The 20,157-nt window shown below is 38.9% G+C and overlaps 1 protein-coding gene across 2 annotated transcripts in view; it reads left to right on the top strand.

Annotated features, from left to right (window-relative positions):
* Positions 1-19,395, top strand: part of STRN3 (striatin 3) — a 1,528,247-nt gene extending 1,508,852 nt beyond the window's left edge. For both annotated transcript variants that reach the window (XM_044073816.1, XM_044073815.1), the window contains 3 exons: positions 6,972-7,079; positions 17,564-17,650; positions 17,738-19,395. In XM_044073816.1, the coding sequence (XP_043929751.1) occupies positions 6,972-7,079; positions 17,564-17,650; positions 17,738-17,907 (365 nt within the window). In that variant the 3' untranslated portion in view covers positions 17,908-19,395. The remainder of the gene's footprint in view (positions 1-6,971; positions 7,080-17,563; positions 17,651-17,737) is intronic.
* Positions 19,396-20,157: the final 762 nt, after the last annotated feature.

The raw sequence follows: 20,157 nt of genomic DNA, 5'->3' as shown, positions 1-20,157 counted from the left end.
CGCTCTCTGCTTGAATAAGGCAGTCGTCCAAGTAGGGATATATTTGAATTCCTTTTTGTCCGCAAAATGCAATTACTAGTGCCAGGCATTTTGTGAAGACCCTGGGCGCAGTAGATAAGCCAAAGGGCAATGCAGAGAATTGGTAATGCCTTGAGCCTGCTATGAATCTGAGGTATCTTCTGCAAGTTTGTCTGATTGGAACATGCAGGTATGCCTCCTTGAGGTCCAAAGTAACTAGCCAAGCCTTCTTGCCCAGCATGGGTAGAAGCTGCTGTAGTGTTAACATTTTGAATTTTGGAACATCCAGGAAAGTATTTAGGATTGACAGGTCCAGTATTGGTCTCCAGGCTTTGTCCTTTCTGGGTACTAAGAAAAGTCTTGAGTAAAATCCTTGCCCCTGTTCTTGCTGTGGTACTCTTTGAATAGCTCCCATGTCCATGAGAGCAGCAGTTTGTTTTTGCGCCTCTGCTCATTGGTTTTGTGGCAGGTCCGGCATACCTCTTGATTTTGGAAGCGTATGAAAGTGGAACCTGTAACCCTGAGAAACCATATTCAGTACCCATTTGTCCTGGGTGATTATGTGCCAATTTTTTGAGAAAAGTGTTAGCTTTCCCCCTAGGGGTGCTGCCAAAAGGTATGTGCTTGGCATCTGTAGAGGGAAGTCATTGAGACTGTTTCCTATAAGGTTGTGATTTGTCTTCCCCTCCTTTGGGGGCTGAAGCACCCCCATTGTTTAGGTCTGTAGGAGCCTTGGGGCTGAGATCTGCCTCTTGGGCGTCTGTATCTGCCTCTTTGTGGCCTGTCTGACACCGGAAAGGACCAGTTTTTTGAAGGCCAGTTTCTGCTAAACCTAGGTGGTTGAACCTGTAAGAAATCCTTTACTGTCTGCATTGATTTTGCTTTATCCTCCATTTTCTTTAACACCTCTTCTGCCTTAACACCAAACAAAGTATCATGCTGTAGTGGAGCATCCAATAATTTTACTTTAACATGGTCAGGTAAACTTTGTTCTTTCAACCAAGCATGCCTTTGAATAACAGAGCCTGTAACTGCGGCTCTACAAGAAGCCTCTAATGAATCAAAACCACATTGTAAAGTATGCTTTCCCACTTGTTCAGCTGCATGCAATAAATCCTGTATTTCCTTACTGTCAGGATTTTCTGAGATTGAAACCATTTTCTGCTTTAACAATGACATGATATACTGTTGATACTTGAGCATGTGAAACTGGCAATTTAAAGCAGAAGTGTAAACTTTTTTCCCCCATCTGTCCAGAGCTCTGGAATCCCTGGCCAAGGGGACAGGATTTTTAGCAGTGGAAGCCTTAACCCCTTTAGGACCCTGAGAAATTGTTTCTTGATCTGCAGCAGGGTTTTTGTAAAGAAATTTATGAAAGTCAGGGACCCTGTAGTACCTGTCTGGCTTGACTGGTGCAGGGGGTAAAGAATCAGGAGTCAGACTGGATTCAGAGAAAACATCGTCAACAATATCAAGCACAGGGGGAATAGCTAGGGGCCTGCGCTGGGGTAATAAAAGAAAGTCTCTGAGCCTTTTCTTGGATTCCAAATAATCCTGGCTCTGCCAATGGAAATGCTCCCTCATGGTGTGCAGGGTTTCCCCAAAAGAATAAACCTCAGGCGGAGAGGCTGAAGGTATAGACTTCTCTGCATCAGAGTCCTCATAGGGAGGGAGAGAATATCCCTGATCAGAAGAGGAATCAGAGGAAATAGAAACCTGGTCAGAGGAATCATAGTCAGTGTCTTGCCTAGGCCTTTTGTCAGGAGGGGGATGGGAACCCCTGATTAAAGTAATTAGGTCTTCGGCCATTTTAAGCATCTGTTTCTTTGGCATGGATGACTGTTCTGTAGAATGCTGTACTTGTTTCCTTGTCTTTAATGGTGTTTTTAACTGTGCCTTGGCTGCTGTAGTGGGCTTAATTGTAAGCTGTGAAGGTCTGAAAACACCCTCCGAAACCGATGCCTGCTCAGCGGCTCCGAACCCACCTGAGGGAATAGTTTCCGTAGGCCCAATACCTTGAGTTTCTACAGGCCTTGGTGTCTCCACGTGGCTGTCGGATATGGCCTGTAGCTCTGAGGTAGCGGGTGTCAGGGGCTGCAAAAGCGCCTCACTGAGAACCAGCGACTGGTCTAGAAGAGGCTTCGTCATCGGTTTTGGAACTCGGATGCCTGTCCTTTTCTTTGTCTTTGCGTTTTTTATAAATACCGGTCGTCGGTTGTTCCTATGGCATTTCGTAATTAAACCTTCGGCCAAAATAATGTAAAGCAAAATCAAAACGACGTTTAATAGTGCGTTTGTTGAATCTAGCACAAAACCGACAACTAGTAACGTGGTGGTCAGGGCCTAGGCAAGGAATACAGTAAGAGTGAAAATCCTTATGAAGTATTTGCTTCCCACAAGAAATACAATTATTAACTTTTACCGACATCGGTCGGGAGCAAGAAAAAGTTTCCCAATGGGGTACTTAGCTTTATTGAAGACTTTGGTTCTGAAACTCAATTTCGAAAATCTCAGGAGTCGGCTGACCGGCACTTGCAAACTGCTTTTGCTTCAGGCACTGCGCGACAAGAAAGACTGAAAAAAATGGCTTTGGTTGCATCTTTTATACCCCTGGCGCACTGATGTCAGGGAAGAGGCGACAGCAACTGACGCCGGACCAAGACTTTGGAACTTGGGCCGACTGCGGGTAGCCTGCCGGCGGATAACTCAAGTGTAATGACTGCAACAGTGAAACACGATGAACATCAAGATGTTAGTCAATGTGCAGCCATCTTGGAAGTCCAGGATGATGCAGCCTTGAAGTAGATTGCGTTTAGTTGTAGTGTAGTCATGGGGTTTGTCCCCATCTCTCACTTGTTTCTTTATAGTTTGGCAAACATTTTTTGTTAGTCATACTTTCAGAGATCATTAATTTGACAGCCTCTTTTGGACTTGTATGTGGCTTGGTAAACACATCTGTACAGGGAGGATAGCGTTTTTATTTGTACAACAGTGGTAGCAGTTGTTTATCTTTCTATGTCTAGATATGCCATAACCCTGTTTTTTTCTCTCACTTCATATTGTTTCTCCTGTTTGTGTTATATCCACCTTTAATATCTCTATAAAGTGGCTAAAAGTTCTATAAATATTCAATCATTGTCATATAAGTTGTATCTATTCTTAACCAATGTCTGATTTGGTATACTTCTTTAAACTGTAGATGTTTTTGTATTATTTTTGATTTTGATTATAGAATTATTGTTCTTGAAATGTTTTTGTTATACTTGGGAACTTTTCTGTCTGGGCCTCTGCTTGAAATGGACACCTACCCAGTCAGACCTTCCCTGTAATCAAACATCAATAAATAAATAAATAAGTAAAGCTGTGAACTTGTGGACTTGAAACTTAATAGAATTAGAAGCATTTGGGAATAATTCTTCATAATTTTTTGCAAGTGTTATAATGCCCATCTTTTTTATATATCATTTTATTTAATAATTTATGGTCTATTTATGCATTACAGTTGGTTACATGCTCATAAACCTTGCTCAAGAGAATATGTATAATGTTTACAGATTCAGGCTTTATGATTTTTCCTACCCGAAAACTTTGGAAGGCTGGTTGTGATAATTAACGTTTTGGATAGTCAATGTTTGGATAATCTACTGTCTACAGTAATGCCTTAATTGCAGTTGCAAAACTGTGGCTTGAATGCATGTAAAAAGCTTATCAAAATTACCCCGTGTAGGCTAGTATGTAATACTTCCAAATACTAACATTTCAAGCTGTGTTCCACTTAAGTCTAGCACTGGCTAAATGTTGTACCAATACATTAACCAGTACTTTTATTTTTGGTGTCCATAAACTGTACAGAAATCATGTATTTAAACATTCTGTTTTTTTAAAGGTAACATGTTTCACATTTGCAAAACTGCAGTTTAAACATTAGTGGTAAAGCATGTGCTGAAAACTGGACTTAAAAGGACTTTTTAGTGGTGGGATGTAAAAAGGAATTTGATGTTTTAACATTTATAAACATGACCAGTGTCTACATTGCCGAGTGTCTTGAACATAAAATCATTGGTGTTCTATCAGTAAGACAAATGTGCACTAAACTGTGTACCTGTTGTTCTAGATTTGTTGCATGAAAATGTGTGGTCCTGCTCCACAAACAACATCAAATGTATTGTCACTGACAAGCATTTATTCAGTGTTTCTTAAGGTAACTATCTGCATCCCCAGACATTTTTTTTCCATTAGGAGTCCATGGAGCTTAATTCTGAAAATACTTGATACTGTAACCCTTCTGCAAACAAAAAGAGTTTAAAAAAAAAAAAGGAAAAGAGAACCCCATGGATTACTAAAGACTGATGAAATGAAGAGGCCAAGCCTGGAACATTTGGAAACAAAATAAAACAGAACAAAATCTTCTGACTTTTAAAACACTCCATAATACTGTAACTAGTGAGCAACAACAAAATATTCTATTTACACTTTTACAACACAAATGTAACCCCAATAAATTCTGGCATTCTATATCAACCCTTTGTCAACCCAGGTACAAACAAAGAGCACTCCCCTTTACCCATTGCTCCGCCATCCCTCATAGCGTAAGATTTTAACAAACACTTCATAAAATCCATAGCTGATCTGCTGACTACTAACACCAACATAATTTCCAACATAAAAATACCCAGACCTCTCCTCCTTTCAGTCTATGTCCACTTCATTAAAATACTACTACTCAAGCCAAAACTCCTGCTCCACATCAGCAGATAATCTTCCACCACAATACCTAAAACTTTCTGTAGACCCAGTCAGTACCTCATAAACAGATTCCTGGCAGAATCTACAGTCCCTGCTATATGGAAGCTGTCACATATAACCCCAATACATAAGGGAGGAAACTCCACCAAATTATCCAACATCCCCCCCATTTCCATATTGTCACCCGTATCCAGGATCCTTGAAAGGTGCATCCACTAGCAGTTAATGAAATACCTACTACTGAATAACTTTCATATTCAAACTCAGCTTGGCTTCCTACCCGGACACAGCACATGCAGTGGCTTATTATCCTTTACTGATTCCGTAAATAGGGCCAGAGATGAAGGTAACCTTGTATCCACAGTGTTCCTTGACATCTCAAAAGCCTTTGAAATGGTGTCTCACCCCCTTACTACTTGATACTTTGTCAAACCTAGGTTGCTCCCCAGCCACAGTACTACAGTGGTTACAGAGCTATCTACAAGACTGAAAGCAAGCTGTTAAGTGTTCAAATCAACTTTCACCCTATCTCCATAACCCTGCAGGTCTCCCTCAAGGATCCATCCTAGGTCCTTTACAGTTAAACATATTCACAAATGACTTGCGTGCTTCCACTTTCTCTGGAATGCTGATTCAATATGAAGATGATTCCACTGTCATTTGTATTGCATGTACACTCTTCCAAAACTACTCTCAAATGCAAAGAAGACATTCACTGCCACTGAATCATGACTCTATTAAACAACTATTTCTGAATCTCAAACTAAATTCATAGTCTTTCACCCCAAAAATACCACCACCATTAGGTCCAACCAATTTCACACCTGCTCTGCTGATAACACTAATATTGAAAAAGTCTAAGAAACAAAATTACTTGGTGTAATTATTGATAATTTTACCTTCAGCATCCATATCCATAAAAAATGGAACAATGCTACAATAAAGTCGCAAAATTCACCATGGACTCCAAATACCACAGCCACCACCAAAAATCGCTACATGAATTAAACTGGCTTGAACTGTCCAACCAATTAACTTATATCCAGCTATCTACAACCTAATTTACAGACCTACTGCCTGCCCAGCCCTAGACAAGCTTATCCAACACTACATACCAAATCGACCCCTTAGATCGCAGAACAAAAACCTACTATAAATTTCAAAAGCTTCTAAAAGAACAGGGCAGTGTCTGTACTCACACTCTATATCTAAAGTATAGAATTCACTCCCTTCAGCCACCAGATCAATCCCAAGCCTCCCACTCTTTAAATCCTCCTTACAGCTACACCTGAATAAGACCTGGCTCTGCACATTGTCAACACCAGGCTAATCCACCTTACCTCTGCTCCCACCTGTCCACCCTCCTCTTCTGTTTCCTTTATCCCTTTGACAACTTCTTATTCTTACTAAGTACTCTCCTCCTCCCACCTAAATCCTTACCCTCACTCTTCCTTCTGCGTCTCTAAAACCCCTGCAATTCCCTTTAAAGCCCCTGTAAGTCTTTGATTTCTCAGAAGTACAATTCTGTTTCCCTCCTTCTCAAAGCAAAGCTATCTACGTGACTTAGATTAAGTCTATTCAGTGTCCATATGATTACAGGTGCATTTACTGTTATCTTCCCAAGGAAATCCATGGTAATACATCTTGATTTTTGTAAATACAGGCAAATGTAAAATTGTAATACAACTTGTCATTTTGTAAAAATGTAATACGTCATGTAAAACTGTGCAATTTTAAGGTTCCAACTGCTTGAGATGTATCTTGTAAAGTCTTATGTTTGCTGTACAAACTTTAATCTACTGGTATATTAACCTACATGTTTTAAATGTGGAGCTGTTCTTCCCGGGCCTCCAATGGAAACAGGTTATGCGGCCCTGTCGGAGTAACCCAGTAAACAAATGTCAAAGAAATAAAAATAAATAGAATCAAGTGTTTGTTTATTGGATTCTTGGACATGTAGGCATTTTCTAGACTGTTTCTTTTTGATATTTGGAGAATGGTATCTGTCCTCTGAAGGTCCTGTCACATGTGAGTATCTGTGATGTCACGAGGGAAGTAGCATTATGACAGTGATCACTGGTGCTGCAGCTTGCTGAAATCCAAGAAGATGGCAACATCAGAAAAATCACACAATCATTCTAGATTTTTTTTATTATTTTGAAGGCATTTTCCTTCTAGAATATTAACTGCCTTCCTTTGTTTTTCAGGTTCTGCATTAACTAATCACATTAACAAGGTGGTGAGCCATCCCACACTTCCTATTACTGTTACTGCTCATGAAGACAGACAGATCAAATTTTTCGACAATAAAACAGGTGAGAATATCAATAAGTTGAGTAAGCATGAACTTTTGGGTTTATTTAGTGATGTGATCACTTCAGATGCCTTTTAGGCAGGAATCTGTTCTGGTTTGTGTTTTATGCTGTCAGGTATATTGTGTTGTGTATATTATACCCTGTTTATATACCAGATAATTCTACATTTGCTAGCTAAAGTGATTTTGTTTTCCTCCTGCAGGGAGGGCATCAAGGAGAGAAAGACACCTTGTTGAAGTTTCCAGTAGTTTATTCAGTTTAGTAAGTAGATGGACGAGTGTTCTTGTTCTCTAATGTATTACATTCAACAGGTCAGTTATATAAAGCCAGTTACAGGCAATCGTGGGAAGGACTTTGGGAGCTGATCGGGGTAAAATCTACGAGATAGAAAAACAAGGAGCCAATCCCAAAACTTAGAGAATAGTCCTTTATTTGAATATTCCTGAAAGACCTATAAGGGTTTACCAGCTTAGCAGCCTGTGGAAAGTCATTCTTAAGTTAAAAGGTTTTATTTTTACTTTTTAATCTCTAACAAACAAAATATGAGAACACACTATGAGCTTTTTGTTAGAAGTCAAAAATGAAAATAGAACCTTTTAACTAAGAATGAAGGTTCCACAAGCTACAGAACTGGTAACCGGCTGGTAATAATTCAAAATTTTATGACCAAAGCAAGAACATGTTAAGGGTATCTCGGTTTCTTAAAATAATAGAGTAGGTAAGCAGAATGTGACACAGTGTCTGTTGATATATTTTCAGGACTAAAAGGAGAGATGTTCTTCATGTTTCACTGTTGCAGTCATCACATTTGGGTTATCTGCTTGCAGTAGCCCTCAGTCGGCATGATTATCAAAACCTTGGGTCCTGCGTCGGTTGCCGTCTCATCTTCCATGACGTCAGGTCGTCAGGGGTATAAAGCATACAGTATATATGTGTGTGTGTGTGTGTGTGTGTGTATATATATATTTTTAAGCATAGTGAAAAAGGAATAGAGGCATAGCCAAAAAAAGATAGGGGGCTGGAGGGAGGGTAACTAGGACTGCAACAGTGAATACACTCGAACATCTACATTTATTGTAAGTGTCCAAAACTGTACTATGTTCTTCATGTTTCACTGTTGCAGTCATCACATTTGGGTAGATTCCCAAAGTTAAGGATGGGAGAAGAAATGTATATGTGTGTGTATGTATATGTATGTGTGTGTGTGTGTGTGTATATATATATATATATATATATATATATATATGTGTGTATGTATGTGTGTGTGTGTATGTATATATATATATATATATATATATATATATATATATATATATATATATAGATATATATGTTTGTGTGCATATATATATATATATATATATGTGTGTGTGTGTGTGCATATATATATATATATATATATATATATATATATGTGTGTGTGTGTATATATATATATATATATATGTGTGTGTGTGTGTGTGTGTGTGTATATGGATCACCTTCAGATGCCCGAAATCACGTTTCGCCGACACACTAATCACCGACACCAAAAGACCGACAACGCAAAACACCGAAAACCATTACACCAACACACTACACGTAAACAACACAGTACACTACATAAAATATCCACTGTCCCTAACCCAAACCCTAACCCTAAGGTCTGACACTACCGCACACTCACCCTACCTGCACTAACCTAACTCACTTACCACCCTAACCCCAAGGTCCGACACTACCGCACACTCACCCTACCTGCACCCTAACCCTAACTCACTTAACCCACCCCTAAACCCACAGTCCCTCACTATCGCACACACCCTACCTGCACCTAACCCTAACTCACTTAACCCACCCCTAAACCCACAGTCCTCACTATCGCACTTACCTGTCCGCTCCCTAACACTAAATCCCTCACTCTATCGCACACTTACCGAGTCCGTCGGATTCTCACCTTGTCGGTCATCTGAGTTGTCAGTGTTTTCGTCCCGTCGGATTCCGTGTCGGCGAAACGCGTTGTCGGGCATCTGAAGGTGACCCGTGTGTGTGTGTATGTATATATATATATATATATATATATATATATATATATATATATATATATATATGGGTCTAGTACGGTTGACTGAAAAATCACTTGACTGAAAATGAAATTACTAGGACCACTTCACTGAAAACTCATTTCTTTGAAACTCGTTTAGTTGAAAGTTATAAATGGCCTTTTCCCCACTGTAGTGCGTCCCTGTAGTTACTATATAAAGTAGGGGGGCGTAGCCCTGCACATTGGGGGTTGTGGGGGGGTGTAGCCCCCCCACATATTATAAACATTTTAAACTATACACAGTGATACAAGTGCATTAAATAACTGTTTCCAAAAGGGAATATATAACCAAGATATGTGGGGGGCTTCGCCACCACCCCATCTTACTTTATTTACTTACTCCAGGGTCGCACTACAGTGGGGAAAAAGCCATTGCTTTCAATAAAATGAGTTTCAGTCACGTGAGTTTTCCGTGAAGTGAGCTTTCAGTGAAGTGGTCCTAGTAATTTCCTTTTCAATCAAGTGAGTTTTCAATCAACCGTAGACCCATAGATATATATATATATATATATATATATATATATATATATATGTGTGCAGATATATCTATCCCACTATTTCTTACCATAACAGGACAAATTTTCCTCTATTTATCCTAGCCTTGCTACTATCTTAACTCACTCTTAATCTCCTTATACTACCTCAGCATTTTAGCCAGTTATAAAACTCATTTATACTTTCTTACTTCCATCTTCAGCCTTGTGCTAGCTTCTGTCCCCCTTCTCTACACATAGTATAATTTAAGATCTTCCTGTCCTAATAGTGTTACTTATTATCCCACATTTTATCCTCTAATCCTCTACACTTAGCACCCACCTACCCTCATACTAACCATCCTCCCACTGAGCCCAATCTCTCCCCTTACCTACAGCGTTACTAACCCCTTTTTAAAAGCTTCTTTCACTGATTGATTCTTCTCCTATTGTTTCTTCCTTCTCTTGTCTCTACCTGCTCCGTTCACCCTGCGGGCTCACTCTGAACACCTACCCCCAATTTCCACCCACCCCCCAGAGGCCCTAGACTTATACCTCATTGCCACACCCTCTTTCCAAAACCGACAAATCAAATTGATCTATCAACCTAACCTTTTACACCACACCCTTCCTCCACATATCCAGTCATAAACTCAATGTAACCTACTATCATATCTTTAATTCACTTTTTATCAGTCTTACCTATTTGTTAACTCCCATTATCTGACCAAGCATTATGCCCACATTAGCTAACTATACTCCTACAAAAACTCTTCTCATTGCTACAATTATAATTGTTCTCACCTTATCTTATCTCTTAACCTCATTTATACATCAACATTTTTCTCATCTTCACTATCCTTATAAACAAACAACCATACAATCGCTCAGTGCCTCTCACCAGCATATAAATATAGCTTCCACACGAAGCTACCTTCATTCAAAGTACCACAGACTAGCCCACATTAAATATTATAATATTATACCAGGAAAGTTCAATATCTAATCAGTAATACACAAAATCCTTTACTTAGACTGAAAAGGCTATCCTTAGGAGATGGAGATATCCACCCTAATCCAGGCCCAGCCAATGTCCATACCACTAACTCCTATACTCCATATCCCACTACCTCACTATTCCCTACCAAACTTCCCAACTCACTCCTAGTTGCTCATGTCAATATCCGAAGCTTAAATAATAAAGTGGCCCACCTCCATGCTCTCCTGAATGTATACTCCTTTGACATCCTTTGCCTAACAGAAACATGGTTAAAACCTGGAACCCATGATAATGAAGTCACACCTCCAGGCTATAATATACTGAGATGTAATCGTAACAAAAGAAAGGGTGGGGGAGTAGCAATTCTATTCAAAGAAAGCCTAGTAGTCACCTCTTCACCCTACAACCCTCCTTTGGAAAATAATGCTGAAATACTCATTTCTAAAATACAGATCAATTCTAACAAATCCATAAATATCTGTATCTGTTTACCTCCTGCGAACAACATCACTACACTAGAGAATATACTTTCCTGGGTCACATCATCTTTCCCTCAAGAAACCATAATCCCAGGTGGCTTCAGTATTGATTGGAAGAGCATCAATACTGACCATCCTACTTCCCATATTAACCTTCATGGTTTCTCTCAAGCCATTACCTCCCCCACTAGAATTAACAAACCAAATAAAAAAGAGAGACTACCATAGAATGGATTCTTATAAACAACTTTCAACAAACCTATAAGGTAGGGACCTTCCCCGATGATGTAAGTGACCATTCTCTGACCTACATAATCAGAGAAAAGATTGATATTGCCCAACCCACAATATTTCGCTCAATTCGGAGCAACAAGCATTGTAACATACAGCTATTCTAAAGTGAAATTACTGCTTGTAATTGGTCTCCCCTAAAAGCCCTACCACTTGAAGAGGCTGTCAAATACTTCCAACTCTAAATTCTTAACTATCCTAGACCACCATGCACCTAAGCGTACCATTAGAATTAGATCAAAACCAGCTCCTTGGCTTTCTAAAGAAACCAGGCAAAAAATCCTACTCAGAAACAAAACCTGGGATAGGTGGTGAAGTACTAAACTTGCAGCAGATCAACAAGTTTTTAAACAACTGAGAAATTTGACAAAAAAAGCAGTACTCTCAGATAAAAAAAACTTCTACTATAAAAAGCAGCAAACACAGTAAAATAATCCACAGAAAATCTGGGCAAGTATCAATAGACGCCTGAACCCTGGTCACTCCAGTACACCAAGCCCAACAGACACTAATCTCAAGACCCCAATCGAAATCGCCAATACCTTTAACACATTCTTTACTGAGGCCATACAATCCCTGGCCAGCCAACTATCCCTTGATAACTGTAGCTTTCTTATCCCCAATAATAGCCCTGTTCCCAATTTCAAATTACAGTCCATCTCGACTAATTTTATCTTCAAACTCATCCAAAAACTGAAGCCTTGTACTCCTGCTGCTGACCAGATCCCAGCTGAATATTTGCAAAAAGCAACTACATCTGTAGCCTATCCCATATCGATTCTTATAAATAGAACCATTAACGAAGGAACCATCCCAGACATATGGAAAATTTCTCAAATTATTCCTCTACATAAAGGGGGTAACTCAAATGAATACTCCAACTACCGACCTATAGCGTTATTATCTCCTTCAGCTAAAGTCATGGAAAGATGCATTCATCACCAGCTACTGAACCATTTAATTCAGCATAACTTACTAGCCAATACCCAGCATGGTTTTAGGCCATTCCATAGCACCACTACTGCCCTTCTTTCCTTCACTGATTCTATCAACAGAAACCGTAATAGTAACATTCTCTCCTCAGCTCTCTCTATTGATCTTTCAAAAGCTTTTGACATGGTTAACCACCCTTTGCTTATAAATACACTAAATTCACTTTCTTTTGACTCACTAGCAATACAAACTAGCAATACAATGGTTCACTTCCTACCTCAGCAATAGGCAGCAAGCAGTGCTCTGGGAGAATAATCTATCATCCCTCCTGCCTGTCACCTTGGGTGTCCCACAGGGATCAATTCTAGGCCCTCTACTTTTCTCCATATTTATAAATGATCTGCATTTAGGTATTCCACAAGCTACTTGCATACAATATGCAGATTATTCCACAATTATTTGTACAACCAAATCTTCTTCTGAACTACAATCTATAACTCAGAAGGTGTTTAACACAGTAGAATCATGGATGTTCTTCATCTCACATTGCTGCAGTCATAACCTGTGGGTAGTCCGCTGTCCTCGGTCGGCCCGAATACCAAAGTGTAAGGCTGGCGTCGGTCATGGTCGCTTAGATCTGACGTCAGTACCCCGTAGTACTAAAGCGCATGACCAACGTCATATCCTCAGTCTTTCTTGCCGCATGGTCCGAAGCAGAAGCAGCGTTTGCAAGTGCCGTTCGGCATCCTGAAATTTTCGTATTCTGAGTTTCAGACCGAAGACCAAGTTGGGCTAAGTAAATATTTTGTCTTTTCTTGCCTCAGTTAATTCCGGATGTCAGAAAAAGTGAATAATTGTATTTCTTGTGGGAAACAGATACCTCATAGGGATTACCACTCTCTTTGTATTCCTTGTTTGGGGCCTGAGCACGACGTAGTGCTAAATTTAATAAGCGCACTATTAAGCGTAGCTTAGATTGTGCTAGGCTTGTCTTGTGTAATTATAATATGCCGTCGGATCCTCCGACGCCCGCTACCGCTAAGAAGCACAAGGAGAAATCTTTGAAATCCAGGCAGGATGAGTCGTCCGTTCCGGACGCCGGTTCTTTAGAGACCACGGTGGAGTCTGTGGATCCGGCCGAGGTTTCTGTTGAGTCTCAGGAGGAACCTTTAGTTCTGCAAGATGTGGCCTCTCAGGAGTCAGGTCAGGCTGAGGGGGCCTCTCAGGTGGCTGTGCTCCCTTCTTTGCATAAGGTGGTTAGGCCTTCTCCCTCTGTTTCTAAGGTACCTTCTAAGGCCAGGCCTGGTTTATCTTCCTCTGGCGTCAGTCCTAGTTCTGCAGGTTCTGTGCCTAAAAAACACATGCTTAAAATGGCAGAAGATTTAATTACCTTAATTAGAGGTTCTATGCCCCCTCCAGATAAGAGGCCTAGAGTGGAGCCAGAGGTGGAAGGATTCGAGCATTCTTCAGTACCTAATTTGAGTGTTTCACTTCAGTATCTTACAGAATTACTAGACAAAGGTTTGTCTTTCTCCTCTGTAAAAGTTCATGCTGCAGCCATTTCTGCTCACTATGACTGTGACCCACCATTGTTCTCTCATCCTTTGTTTAAGCAATTTCTTAGAGGGGCAAAGAACATAAGACCCCCACGTAGAGCTCCTACTCCTTCCTGGGATCTCAATTTTGTGTTGGAGAAACTCACTTTATCTCCTTTTGAGCCTGCAGCTACAGCTGAGTTGAAGTTTTTGTTTTGGAAGACAGCTTTTTTGTTGGCCATTACGTCTGCTAGAAGAGTATCTGAATTACAGGCTCTAATGGCAGTTGAACCCTTCCTAATTTTTCATAAGGATAGGGTCTCTTTGCGTACTAACCCTACTTTCATGCCTAAAGTGGTCTCAAATGTGGCCTTGAACCAGTCTATTCATTTGCCTACTTTTTATGCTGATCCCCAAAATAAAGGGGAAAAGATTTTGCACTCTTTGGATATCCACAGGCAGTTGCGTTATTATTTGAGCAGAACTAAAGGGTTCAGACAGTCTCAACAGTTGTTTGTTTCTTTTGCTTTGGGTTCTCAAGGGAAACCTGTTTCTAAACAAACTATTTCTAAGTGGATTGGCCATTGTATTGCTTTTTGTTATTCTCATCATGGTAAAGAGATTCCGGCTGGAATCAGACCTCATTCCACTAGGGCTACTGCCACTTCTACTGCCTTTCTGAGGGGTGTAGCTACTAAAGATATTTTGGAGGCAGCTACTTGGAGTTCAGTGCACACTTTTTCTAAGCATTACCATCTCCCTCTTTATTCAAAATCAAGGGCAGGGTTTGCCACTGCAGTTTTGCAGGGCATGCTAGCAGCCCCCAATGCTTTATGATTTTACCATCCTCCCTTTAATTTTGCTTTGGGATTCTACCCACAGGTTATGACTGCAGCAGTGTGAGATGAAGAACATAGTACAGTTTTGTACCTACCATAAATGTAGATGTTCGAAGATCCACATTGCTGCAGTCCAATTTTCCTTCCCTCCTTCCCCACTGTAGTTTGGGGTGGTTGTGTGGTTTAGGTTGTAAATATTGTTTGTACATGGGTGGTTGGATGTTTTTCCTGTTGTTTGGCTTTGGCCTTTCTTTTTAGGGCCTTCTGACATCTGGGGCAAGAAAGACTGAGGATATGACGTCGGTCATGCGCTTTAGTATCTAGCGACCATGACCGACGCCAGCCTTACACTTTGGTATTCGGGCCGACCGAGGATAGCGGACTACCCACAGGTTATGACTGCAGCAATGTGGATCTTCGAACATCTACATTTATGGTAGGTACAAAACTGTACTTTTTTACAGCATTGTCTCCTCTTGAATCCCAAAAAAACAAAACTCCTACTCTTTTCTCCTACCCGTAAGTCCACACCATTAGACTTCTCAGTCATCTCTAATAATGGTATCCTCATTTCTCCTGACTCCAACACTAAACTCCTTGGAATTACAACAGATAGCAACCTTAACTTTGACCTTCAAATTAACAACACTATAAAAAAAGTTAACAGAAGTATGGGCTCCCTGTATAGGATTAGACCCTTCCTTACCTCTACAACTAGAACCACTGTTGCCCAATCACTTCTAATCTCTATACTGTTCTATGCCTCACCAATTTACACTAACCTAACTAAAAGCAACATGCTCAAACTAGCTAGCTCCTATAATAACATTGCCTGATTTGTCACTGGTAACCCCTTCAGAACCCATCACTGTCACAATCTAAAACAAGTTGGTTGGCCTGAACTACAGAATCAGCTTCAATTTAACCAACTTACCATAGCCCATAAGGTCCTCAATGATCCAAACAAAACTCCAATACTCTCCAACCTTATAATCCCCTATAAAAATCTCAATACCTTACGCTCCTCTAATAAACTATTAGTTAACATAAACAAGTCCAACAACATGGCAGGTGACTCTCTTATCAAACACAGTTGGCAAAAACTGCAACCTTCTACCTAGTGAACTTACATTACTTCCTTCCCTACCCCTCTTCAAACAAAAACTCAAATTATTCCTTAGAACACACTGGCTATGCCCTTGTAGTAACCCTGGCTAGAATTTCACCTCTGTTAATACCACTTCCCAGTTTCTACTCTAATCTAGACAGTATTGTTTAGCATAAATGAAAAGTGAACAGTAAAACTACTGTAACATTTAACTATTTTACTCCTCTGAAGAGTCGTGTCCTATTTTCTGTTTTTTGTCATTTTATGTACAATACACCGTATTTGATATAACTGCTTTTTACTATTTTATTGTAATCCACTACCTAGTTACTTACTATTTTGTTAGCTATTTTACTGTAATCTTTAACCTTGTTATAACTGTGGTTAGTTTGGAGCTTTTCTCCCCAGGCCTCTACTGAAAATGGACATATATCCAGTTAGACTAGCCCGGTCAACCATATATATATATATATATATATATATATATATATATATATATATATATATATATAAAATGTAATATATATCTTGCTGGAGCAAATGGTTTTAACTAAGGAAATTATTCTTTTGAGCTGGGGACACAGGATCTGAATTGCCAAGACATAACAAGGCCTTATGAAGTTTAATTGTTAGCTTCCAAAAAAGCAGTTACTAAAAAAGGAAGTTAAAATCTGAACCAACTGTATTTTTTGAAGTACTGAACATTGTAAAAGTGAGTTAAGAACTGGAGCTGGGATATTTAGAAAAAGGAAGTAGCAAATTGCATAGAAATAAGTGAAATTTGTGGTAACAATGCAAACAGAATAATTTGCTGGAAGAGAGAGCAAGGTATTTAAGGGTAGTAGGAACTGAGCTATTTATGTATTGTTGGACATAATGACAGTTGCTATCGAGAAAAACAGTGTATAATGTCTGAAAAAGAAAAAAAATATGTTTGTTTTCTTTATTATTGCATGCTATATTGTGACAAGTGATAATTTAATAAAGATGTTAAAAGGTCTGGAAGACTTTGCTTAACAATATTTTAAAAAGTGGTGGTGGGGGGCTCTTCATCCAGCTGAGGAGCTTTCATTCTTTATTTTTAAGCATTCGCATAATGTTAACAGTGATGTAAGTACATGTACAGTTTTTAGAAAAGAAAAACTATTGTTAACATGGTAGGTCTTGGCCTAGTGATAGATCCAAAAACCTAAGGGCTGATTGGTTGTTTAAATCTTCCTGTGAAGAGTCACATAAAGCTTTAAGATCAACCAGTAGATCTTTAAAACTGAATGTGTGTCTGCTCGACTGTTTGAGATTATCTTTTTTTGCAAGATTCTGGAGGTAGCCTTAGTGACATATGAAATGATGGTAATACCATTTAAGTTCATAGATTAGTACTAGGCTAACTAGTACTAGGATAACTGCCCTTTTGGGCCATTTGAAGCCTAGCCAGTTACCCCATGTGAGAATCAAACCCTGCATCTTGTGTCTTTAAGGTAAACACCTTAACCATTATGTCATCCTCCCACCCAAGTGGCAAGAACTTTTACTTTTTACAGTTCAAACCGACTTTTTAGTTTACTTTGGTCCTGCTCATCTGAATGAAGTAGTTCATTAAATATTTAAATGAAAAGATAAGACTTCAACATTTGCATTTACATCTTTTTTAATCTATACTTTCTGCTGTGAACTTTAAAAAATCCCTTTAAAGCTGTGCTAAATTTTTTTTGATATTTTTCAAATATTTTTTATTTTTTACAGGTAAAATTATTCATCAAATGGTTGCTCATTTGGATGCTGTCACAAGTCTAGCTGTGGATCCTAATGGAATCTACTTGATGTCTGGAAGTAGGTTGCTATTTCTTATTTATTTGAGTGCTATTAATTTTTGAAATTACTGATGATTAACTTCCCTTTCTGTTCATTTTGTCTTAGGCCATGACTGTTCTATTCGTCTTTGGAATTTAGACACTAAGACTTGTGTACAAGAAATCACTGCCCACAGAAAGAAGTTGGATGAATCTATTTTCGATGTCGCTTTTCATCCATCAAAGGCGTACATTGCCAGTGCAGGAGCTGATGCACTTGCCAAAGTATTTGTGTGACATGCATTACCATGAACCTGCTCTAAAGCAGGTGAGCTTGGACAGGAGAGGGAGTGCTTCACTGCCATACTTTAATGACGTTACCTGTAAGACACTACATCCAAGACGTTTGGTAAGAGGTGGAGCAGGCTAGTTCCTAATGGTGGACTTTCTTGCAGATCCTTGAATAGCCAGGCTCTAATTTAACTGTAATTAGTGTAATTTAAAAAGAAAAAGGAAAACAGTATTTGTAGCCTTGACAGACAGAGCTTATTTCTGTTTTGGTGTATGTAAACAAAGCCTGGAGACTAGCCTTTAGGTCATTTCTCCTCAGACTCTGCTTGCATCCAAAGGGTTAGGAATGTGGTTCTTCTATAGTGGGAACATGAGCTCCAAAAGTGGATTTTTATTTATCTGTTACATTAAGGTTACCAGTAACAGGCATCACATATTCCTTTTTACTTAACATTAAGGAGTTTTGAAATATTTTAACAGTAGTTTGTCAACTGTGAATAAGCGGCAGTTTTTTAAAGACTTTTTATATATTTAACCTAAGGCAGCATGCTCTGAACTTGGGGATGTTGCATTGGCATTATGGAACCCTGAATATAATGGTCTCATTGACCCACTGAAGTGTATCCACAGTCTTCCCTTGTTAACCTAAAGCAGCCAACTCAAGTCCCCTTTCACACGTATGCTACTTTACTGTCACCATGAAAGTGTCTTATTAAATCATTAAGGACTGTAAAGAAAGTGTGTTAAAGAGAAACACATAGGGTCCAGCACCCGCAATGAACTTTTAAAATAAATTGCAGCATCCTATCACTGTGTGATATTTTGTACATCTTACTGTATTTACAAGTTTATTTATCAAAAGTTACCCATCTTAATGCTATTGGCCTATTGTTATTTATTTCACTTTTTGTTTGTCTTTCTAATTTTTATATATATTGTATGTCAACAGGCCCTGGGTTTCCCCAGAACCTGTTGCATCAGGGCAGAGATCTAGAAAAGAGCAGACACTGGGTAAAAAATGGACTGTATATTTTGCAGTTAACCCATTAGACATTGTATTTTTTTATTGGTTGGGGGAGTGGTGGTAACCCAAACAAGCCAAAGGTTTTGCTTTTATCATCTGGAAATAGTAGTGGTTTTATTAAGGGCATTGCAGGTAAGATTCAAAATATAGGAAAATCAAGACATGGAAAGCCTGTGTGTCTGTTTTAACATTTCCCTGCCTGAACATTTCAAACATGCTTCAGTTTATGGTGTTACTAAGGATTTTGTTTGTGTCGTGCATGATTAATACAATAAAGTATTTTTTCTAGTCTTCCACAAAAAGGTTTCTGATCAGTTCGCAGGTTTTGATGAGTTTTTGTAAGTTTTTTGTTTTGTTTTACAGAATATGAATCAGTAAATTTTTAAGATTGTACCATTTAGAAAAAGTACAGCTATTGAAAAGCGTTGTATATAAAATGCATATAATAAATATTAAATGGTGTAACTGTACTGGACTGATTTGTGATTCTTTTAAGCTTTGTGCAGTAAAGAATTATTATGCATGTTTTGCAGTCAGTCAGACCGACCATTTTTTTTTTGTATTATAAGTGTCTGTTATAGAACTTTTGTAGAACTCTCTCCTTGTCTGTAGGTGGCAATTTATGTTTAGTTTATGTTTTGTTAACTGGATTTGTCGTACTGGACAGGGTCAATTTGCAAAGGGGACCCAGGCAGAAAATTTCCAGTAAGATTTATGATAAAGACAGATGATTTTGTTACAGAAATGAAGTATTAAGACTCAGTGATAGCTAGGGAAAAGAAAAACATAATCTTGACAAACAATATATATAGCTTGTAAGTAGCGTAAGAGATAAGAATATTAGCAGAAAGTCCAAAATATTGTGTTGTGGATTTTCCTGGTAATTCATAATTGTACTGCAGTTCGTGTGGTGCATGAAGTAATGTTTGTGAATGGATTTGAATTCAGTGGTATTTTCCTTGTTTCTAATGGATGGAGGATATTTATTCTAGGAAGTTGCTAGAAGCACCCTAGAAGTAATGTCATCCATCTTGTCACTGCTCTTGGTAGTATGTAACAGCAGTTTATGAGAAGAACTGAGTTCTTACACTAGTATTGAGCAGCTTTAGTGGATCATTGAGGATAAATTACCTCATTGATGTCATGTAGATAGTTACAAGTTATGATAGGCTGGTAATAAAGCATTCTGCAAATACACAGTCAGTTAACATTAGCAGGGGCTATACAGTGAT

The sequence above is a fragment of the Protopterus annectens genome, chromosome 6.part0 (assembly GCF_019279795.1).
Source record: "Protopterus annectens isolate FY-2018-M chromosome 6.part0, PAN1.0, whole genome shotgun sequence".
Taxonomy (NCBI): Eukaryota; Metazoa; Chordata; order Ceratodontiformes; family Protopteridae; genus Protopterus; species Protopterus annectens.
The sequence above is the reverse complement of the archived record's forward strand: the minus strand, read 5'-3'. Positions and strand labels throughout refer to the sequence as shown.